Genomic DNA, 9158 nt, shown 5'->3' with positions numbered 1-9158 from the left:
ATTCATTCATTAATTTGGTTAAATATGATTTTGACATTTAGGCTGATGTCAGTTTGTGATAGAAATTGTAAATCATAATTCTCATTCCTAACATACTGATTCATAACCCTTATTTAGCTTTAGTGAGTAGGTGGACAATTTCAAGGTCACTTTAGAGTCGCTTAATGGTCGTCCATGAATTATCGTCTCATTGTTTAAACTTCAGAAAAATTGAGGGCATCCTTAATTAGTTATATCGATTAATAGATGAAATGTCGTCTACTCAAATCAACAATCCTTTTTGATGATAACATAATGGATAGTAATGTATATTATCTTCGTTAATAAAATAGTAAGACGTGAACAGTAATAATGGAAGCACTGGTGTTCAACCGAGACTGTTATGAGATAGTAACTCACTGAAGACATTGGTGGATATGTCGCTCAATTTGTGGATTAGTTGAAGTTAGACATTAACACCGTCGGATATCGGCCAGCTCAATGGTTGACAGGTTAAGCGTTCACATGCGCGACCGATAGGTTCCGCGTTCAAGTCTCGAGAGGCGGGATTATGGATGCACACTGTTGAGGAGCAACGTAATAGGACGAAATGGTCTTCCAGTGCTTCCAGGTTTTCCATAATGGTCTAACTTCAGTTGACTCATGAATTCAACCATTAAAATCAAATATATGTGTCTATAGAAGCATAGAAAAGATTGTATCACAAATTGATTCAAGACTCTTATTATCAAATGGGGTTACGTAATAATCAGGGGGATTAGAAAAGAATAGGAGGACGGAAATAATTTATGGGTCAGAATTATGAAACATAATTGTCCATTTAAGGGAATAATAACTGATTACGGTTTGAACTTACGAAACACTAACTTTAAAAATCAAATAATAATAATGACCCAAAACATACCACAAAAGTGAATTAGGGGCAAGGCAGGATGAAAGGTTAGACGTATTGGTTTGGCACATAGAGTTCGGGCTTGTGTTGGTGGATTGCCAATGCCTCAGCAGTGTATGAGTTTTTAACTCGACCTCCCTACTATTCAATTCCTTTGAATGTGTAGATTATTTTAAGAGAAGATTCCGTCGGAGTGATTTGTCAATATTTGATTATATGCTCCTGTATTGAACTAGTAATAATGTAAAATGCGTTTAGAAAGTGGTCGTTTTGTGCGGTCAATGTAAGCTACCCCACATATTTGTGAATTGGACAACTATCTTTCATAATTCTGATCTGTAAATTATTTTCATCCTTATATTCTTCTCTTAGCCTTTGATTATTACATAACCTCATTTGATAATAAGAGTCTTGAATTATTTCGGTGACCTGCTTAAATAACTGGGCTACCTATTTCTGTTATCTAGATATTTCAACAAGTTATGTGTTTCCTTGTTTATTTTAACTCATCATTATGCCTATTAGTCTCATAACCTATTCAGGTATGTTTATGAAAATGTGGCATCAATGCTTGAAGACACTAACTTCTGGTCTGAGTCATGTTGGTAGATGCAGACTATTTGGTTGAGGTCCATGCGACTATCATAACCAATAGTTGGAGACTGGGTGTCATAGTTCACAATCAATCACAATGGCGTAGGTGTATACACTCTCTGTCTTACCTTAAACTATGAGATTAAAGTTGCTTTATCTTTTTTTCTACCAAATAATTCTTTCTATCTGTACTATATCCTTATACACAATCCTTCTTTTATATATTAATACCGTTGAAGCAACCACTTCTATGAATCCAGTGTTCATCTTGTTGTGCTAATGAGATATGACAACTTGGAACGATGAATATATGTACTTTGACCTACGTTGTAGCTGACTGACTGACTGATGTTTATGAAGAGATTACATTCCACTGTACAAGTTACAAAATAGACTCATCAGATACATCATGGTTACTGGCAATATATATATCGTAAAGAATAGACATTATTCAAATATCGATTCCTGAACTGTTAACATCTAAACTGTTGATCAATCAATATTGATCGTCGCGATCGATCAATAAATAAGAAAAAAGAAACTATTTCGTCGAAGGGAAAATTTTCCTCTTTGAATTCTGGTTGTTGTTTTTTTTTATTATAATTTTTATTTAAGGATACAATGAGTTCACTTTAATTATATTGTATAACCCTAATGATCATATTTATTTTCATAGAAATGAAACTACTCATCATAATGAATATTTTATCAGTAGTATATAATGCTCAAATATTGTCAAATCGATCTCCATCTGTTGATAGACCTAAAGTTCAAAAATCATCTAATGGACTTACTGGCATTGGAAATACTGGTAAATTGTTGTTGTTTTGATTATTACTTCAGTTATTCCATGGAATGCATTTGTTTTTTTATTTATTCCATCATCATATTAACATAACTAATACCATAGATTGTATTATTTCAATGATGAACTAGTATTTTAGTGAACGAGAACACAAACGATGACAATCAAATGTGTTTGAATACAAAATTACAGAATCTTTTAGTCAAATCTAAGAACCATACATCCAGTTGACGAGTCCCGAATAGGACGAAACGAGCATTAAACTGAATTCCAATTGCTAAACACTATCCATCTTTGCTTATAAAGCTTATGACTTAAGATAATATCAAGGCAGTCCGTACAGGATGCCCATATGCTAATAAAAGAGACTGATCAATTGCAGTCCTTAACAACAGTAGGAAGATACCAGTATACCAACACCAAGTGAATTCATACAGTTAATAGTTCATTTGAAAAATGTCAGTCAACTGTCTCAGACTTGATTGTTCTTTTGTCTTCACATCAATTATTCTTAGTTCTAGTTCTCTTTTCTTTGATCTTCTTTATCTTCTGCCGTCAGATATTTCATTTTCGATTGATGATATACACTACTTATATCTGTTGACATTAGTAGCACATACAATAATATGATTTATCTGAGCATTTGAATTATTAACTATTAACAGATTATAATGACACTGAAAGTTTAAAGCACCTGGTTTGAACTTATTACCTAAATGAACACTCAATCCGATTTCCCAACAGCTCATTAAAAAAACCCAGGCTAAATCTACACAAAAGTAAAAGGAGTAGATTGTATGAAGAACTCTTCACTATAAGCTTAGAAAATGTACAGAAAGACAAGAGTATTTAGATGGTTACACACGGTTTTAAGCTTCTGAAAATTTCTGGAACTTTAATAACTATAGTAACAGCCATAGGTCAGTATCCAATCAGAACTATGGAACGTGGTTCTGTATTTTCTAGATATGTTTGCAAAGATTCTATCCAATACTAATTGGGTAAAGCGTTTTCTGGAATTTTTGAACCCCTATGAACTTTGACGAGGGATATTTTTGTAACTCTTCCAACATATTCAGTAACATTATTTTCGAGATCATGATATAAATACGAACACATGAATATTGGTACAAAGTGGCACCAAATACGTATGTGCCACAAAAATCACTTGATTTGTTTGTGGATTAGGATACTACCCGAGTGCTCAGACTGAATCAGGTGGTTTTCTTAGGAGGCCACATCCGGAGCCTTTGACCCGAAGTTCTAATCTACAATGCAGTGGAGCAACATCAGGAGATGCAGTCCCATGGTAGCCGGTGATCAATAGTCGCTACATACGCCATTTGTTCGCTCAGCATCTTGGAGCCCATGTGAAACATTGGTTTGGAATCAGGGTATTGCTACTCCCCTATGTGGATCCTCCATACCCACCAACCCGTCTAAAGTTTTTTCTCCTTTCAACATCGTAGACAACACCCCCACCACGAGAAGGCAGTGAGTAGGACTTCCCTGACAGTGGTTATATACTCGTGGCTATTTGAGAGCACTTGGAGAGGGAGAGTTGACTCACCCCACCCTCGGCCGTACCAGGACACTTGGGGGCTATAATGATTTAGTAATGACATGTATGCGTTTTTGAACAACTGTAAGCAGATGTATAAAATATCATACATAATGGAATTCCAAAAGACTAGATGAGAGTGGAAATATTTCAGATAGATATCTTACGCAAATACCTTGACACAAAACACTTGAGAGATAAATTTAAAGGAAGACTGTTTTAAAAAAATGCTACAAAATACAACTATTCTCAATCAAATGAAGTGTATGGTTTGTTCATCTTAGTATCGTTTCACAACGAGATGCAGGTACATCCAGATGACGAGTTCCAAAGAGGACAAAACACGCGTCATCAAACTATCCGTTTTTGCTTATAAAGCTTATGACTTAAGGCAATATCAAGGCAGTCCACACAGGATGCACATATACCAATAAGAAACTGATCAATTGCAACCCCAAACAACAATGGAAGGACACAAGCAAACAACACCAAATGTATTTAAACTTCACCTCATTGCACAAGCAAGTGGCTATCACGACTCAGCAGTAGCTAAAGTGGATAATGCAACGGCGTTTGAAGCGAACGGTATTGGGTTCGAGTCCCAGAGTGAACACCAATTCTGAGATGCAGGTACATCCAGATGACGAGTCTCAAATAAGACGAAACGTGCGTTCTTAATTCCACTGTTAACCACTTTCCATGTTTGCTCATAAAACTTTTGACCTAACACCATATCAAGACAGTCCACACAGGATGCGCATATGCCAAAAAAGACTGATCAATTGCAGTTCAAAAAAAATGGAAAGATACAAGTAAACAACACCAAGTGAATTTATATAACACAATATTGTGAATAAAACTTTCCATAAATAGACTGAATAAAACAAAAAATCAATGGAGTTCAGCGCAGACCAACCCCACAAAAATGATAATATAAATAAACTGTATACTTTTCAATGTTCAGTTCATCATTATAAGGTGAATGTAAAGAATCTAATAGCTTGTCAACTAATTCAAAGTAAAACATAAGAGAACTAATCTGTGGAGTGAAGCACACTACTGTTCAATTCAATATATGGTTTGCAACTAATTCTTGAACTAAACAGTATTATTTTAATAGTTGGATTCATCATCGAAAACCTGGAAGTACTGAGCGACCGTTTCATCCTAGTATGGAACTTCTCAGCAGTGCACATCCACAATCTCACATGTGGGACTCGAACCCAGGGGCTATCGGTCTCGCGCGCGAACGCTTAACCTCCCGATCACTGAGATGACCGACATCCGACGGTATTAATGTCTAACTTCAACCGACCTATGATTTTGCGTCACCCATGAATTCAACTATTCAAGTCACTACAATCTTCATAAAAAACCCCATTCTGATAAATAGTAATACACAAACATCAGTATAGTTGTCATATCCCGATAAGAATACTGAATGGTAACTCTTGGGATCCACTTATGGACCAATACTATGCGTACACATTTATCGTATAATTGTTAAGTAACTAAACTATTCATATTCATATCCCTCTTATTGAGATTTATTTTGACCTATGAAGTGTTATTATACGATTTACCATTCTTGAATTATGCCCTGTCCATTAATTACCACCTCTCACATTCACGGCCACATTTGGCCAAATCTTGTGTAAATGTTGTTTTCTATTTCATGGTACGATATGGTCTGTTTGTCTGGTATATACATCCAGTATGCTTGAAATAAATGATTCATATCTCAGAGGCTGAGATTAGTGTTCTGGACTTAACAGTCAAGGCTATTCTGGAAGAAGGACCGATAAGTACTCTAGACCGCGCGCACGGATTTTAGACGTCATTGGTCCGATCGATAATTCACTGTACTCGAATTGGCGATATCATTAAGTGATAATAATAACAAGGCACAGAAGCCACAAATTATAACAATAATCTACAGTATCAGAATGATAAGCACTGTGGTGCGTGCTACTTATATTGATATAAGTAGTATATGACGCGAGTCAGAAATGTAATGTTTGGCAGCAGAAGATGGGGGAACATCAAGAAAGCAAGAATGAGAATAGAATGCAATTTGTATGAAAATGCAAGGACAATGAAGTCTGAAGCATTTTGAGACAATTGGTGGACATTTTGCAAATTAACGATTAAATATATGATTCTCAGATTTTATTGAGATGCTCTGTAATTCAGTATTAAATACATTCGATTGTCCTCAAGCTTATTCTGTTCACTACAGTACTACTGTTTTAAGGAGTAAATACACGTCATCAATATTCTACAATTGATTGTCTATCTCATAAGATTATTATTGTATTATATTTAAACCGGTATTTTAATTTATTTTTCTTCAGTAGTGGATATTCAAATTAATGGAGCTTTATTGGCAAATGCAAAAACAGATCAACTGATCAAATGGAATCCTATTTATGAAAATTTTAATTCAATTGAATACATACAACTATCTATTACTATCCGTCGTTTGGTAATGTTCATTTTTATTATTTATCATGTATAATGAATATTCATGGCAAAGAATATGGTTATATGTCAATAAGAGACTGATCAATTACAGTCCTAAACAATAATGGAAGGACACAAGTAAACAACACCAAGTGTATTTAAACTTCACCTCATTGCACAAGCAAATGGCTATCACGACTCAGTAGTAGTTAAAGTGGATAATGTAATGGCGTTTGAAGTGAACGGTACTGGGTTCGAGTCTCAGAGTGAACATCAACTCCGAGATGCAGGTACATCCAGATGACGAATCTCAAATAGGATGAAATGCGCGTCAAACTAGATTTCACTACTAACCACTATCCATTTTTACTTAGAATGAAGCGTATATTTGGAAAAAAAGAAAAGTGTTGGAAGGGGTGAAGAAAAATAAGTTAACAAAGAGTATGGAAAATAATAAATAAAACCATTTAATAAGGCCAAGGAAGAGATAAAGGTGTTACAAATTTCTTATGAACACAAAGACTTGGATGGTTAGCTGTAATTCCTATATTTTCTGTTATGTGTAAGAGACGAGATCGAACCCCATAAAGATAACCAGTAGGAATACGACAATTCACTTTAAATGATCTATTTCTGTCTACTACATGACCACTATCGATCAAGTGTGATAGAACAGAACTGTGTATTGTTCCGACGGTACCATTTCCTAACCACGAACGAAGGTATTCACTAACTCATTATTATTTTCAGAGAATAATCTTAGTAAATTTGAATTTTTAATATCGAACTCTGATAAATATGTTACACATGAAATATATCAATGTTATTATTTAGATTAAAAAATTGGTTAAACTGGCTATTCCTTCAGGATCCGATGATGGAGATTTTGGAAAAGTTATACTTTCTAAAGTAAATATTCCTATTACAGAATCTCAAGTGTTTGGTGGAGTGACAGCCGCGCTGTCAGTGAGGTTTTTATATCCTAATGCACAAAAACTAAATATCGATTCAATAATGGATCATTTAAAATCTGATTATGTTCGTAATAGCGAAATATCATCCTTGAAAATCATCCAACTTAAAGTGAATGGTAAGAATTCGCCAATTCGAATTCCTATTTTATCCAATTATTACCATTGTTCTTCACTTGAAGCTTATGTACATCAAACCTATATTGATCATTTAATAGTTGAATTCATTAGTCAATTGAAGCTAGATTACCATGGAAAACCTGCGAGCACTGGACAGGCGTTTCGCCCAAGTATGGGACTCCTCAGACGTGCATATCCACCACCCCGCCCCGTGAGATTCGAACCCAGGATTTATCAGTCTCGCGTGCGAGCACTTAACCTGTCGACCACTGAGCTGGCCGGTATCCAACGGTGTTAATGTCTAACTTCAACCGGTACACGAAGTTGCGCCACCATCCCCTAGCTTCGATTGACTCATGAATTCAACTATTAAATTACTATAATATCCATAAAACCCCTCCCTGATTATACTCTATTGACCACTTGATTCCTAGGCCTAAGTTCAAGCAAAAAAAAAGAAAAAAGACATCAATTAACTTTTTGTTATTATCAATCCAAGCATTCATGAATTTATATACACAAATATTAGACTATATCACATTATCAAATGGAAAATTATAGTTATACACTTACTTGAATAATTTTTCTGGTTAGCATTTTGCCGGCGAGTTAGTTTTTTATAGGATGGGGTCGATAACCCCATGCCCAGTCGTCCTCTTTTATCCGGGCTTGGGACGGGCAGTAGCCCAAGAGGGACTTCAGGAGGAGTTACACAAGAACAGGTCGAATGTGATAGTGAATCATGCAGGGTGTAGCTTGTAATAATAATGTGTACAGTAATAGTTATTGAGACAAATGGAAGCCTACAGTAAACATAAAAAGACATTAAATAACTCAGTTAGGTAAAGATTACACAATAAGAATGTAAATCATGATAGTCCATAGCAGCAATGAAAACCATAACAGTAATGATACTATTAATAAATGTATTTTGTAAACCTATTTACATAACCACATGAAAACTAATGGAAACTATGGTGTTTAAGATATGGTTGTAGTGTATGCTACTTATATCGAAGGATATAAATAGTATATAACACCAATCAGAAGTGAAATGCATAGCAACAGAAGGCTAAAAATATGAAATTGAAAAAAAACCAACAACAAACAAGCAAATAGAAAGCTATTGTGAATTGGAAGAATCATACAGAATATGAAGGATAATTGATGGAAACTTGGGAATGAAGTATTCAATGGATGAGTTTTCACATTATACTAAAGAGCTCTGTAATTTTATATTGAAAAACAATCGATTGTCCTTATGTGACTTCTTATTCACAACCTAGTGAGAACAAAAAATGTTCTGTTGATATAAACTGAAGTTTATGTTGATTATTTTTTTAGTGACAATCGACACAATGATAGTGAAACCAATATACCGAACAGATGAGAAAGAAAACACACCAAGAGGTAAGAAAGAAACAATCATATAACACTTAAATGAATAAAAACATACAAACATTAGGAAGAGAGAGGCAAAAATGCATCATAAAAAGTGTCAAAAAGGAAAAGAAATACCAATAAAAATGTAGAAAAAATATCGCCAAAAACTTCTTCCATAAGGAAAGAAATACCAAATCTATAACATATTAAAGAGTCACCCTAACTACAAATGGTTGTATACTGTTTGTGAACGACCTATCCACAGATTCCAGTTGCAGTCGATCGAATGTGGTGGCATTTCGACTGACCGAGATGACCTGTGTCCCATGTGCATTGTGAATATGCAGTGCACATGGTGCTCAGTGTGCA

The 9158-nt window shown here is 34.9% G+C and overlaps 1 protein-coding gene across 1 annotated transcript; it reads left to right on the top strand.

Moving 5' to 3' along the window:
* Nucleotides 1-2182: 2182 nt before the first annotated feature.
* MS3_00009322 (uncharacterized protein) lies at nucleotides 2183-8839 on the top strand (the record flags this gene model as incomplete). Its single annotated transcript, XM_012943008.2, has 4 exons — nucleotides 2183-2297; nucleotides 6207-6337; nucleotides 7150-7405; nucleotides 8751-8839. The coding sequence occupies 4 exons, from the start codon at nucleotides 2183-2185 to the stop codon at nucleotides 8837-8839; spliced, it is 591 nt and encodes a 196-aa protein (XP_012798462.2).
* Nucleotides 8840-9158: the final 319 nt, after the last annotated feature.

Source organism: Schistosoma haematobium, chromosome 5 (assembly GCF_000699445.3).
Source record: "Schistosoma haematobium chromosome 5, whole genome shotgun sequence".
In the NCBI taxonomy this organism is placed as follows: domain Eukaryota; kingdom Metazoa; phylum Platyhelminthes; class Trematoda; order Strigeidida; family Schistosomatidae; genus Schistosoma; species Schistosoma haematobium.
The sequence above is the reverse complement of the archived record's forward strand: the minus strand, read 5'-3'. Positions and strand labels throughout refer to the sequence as shown.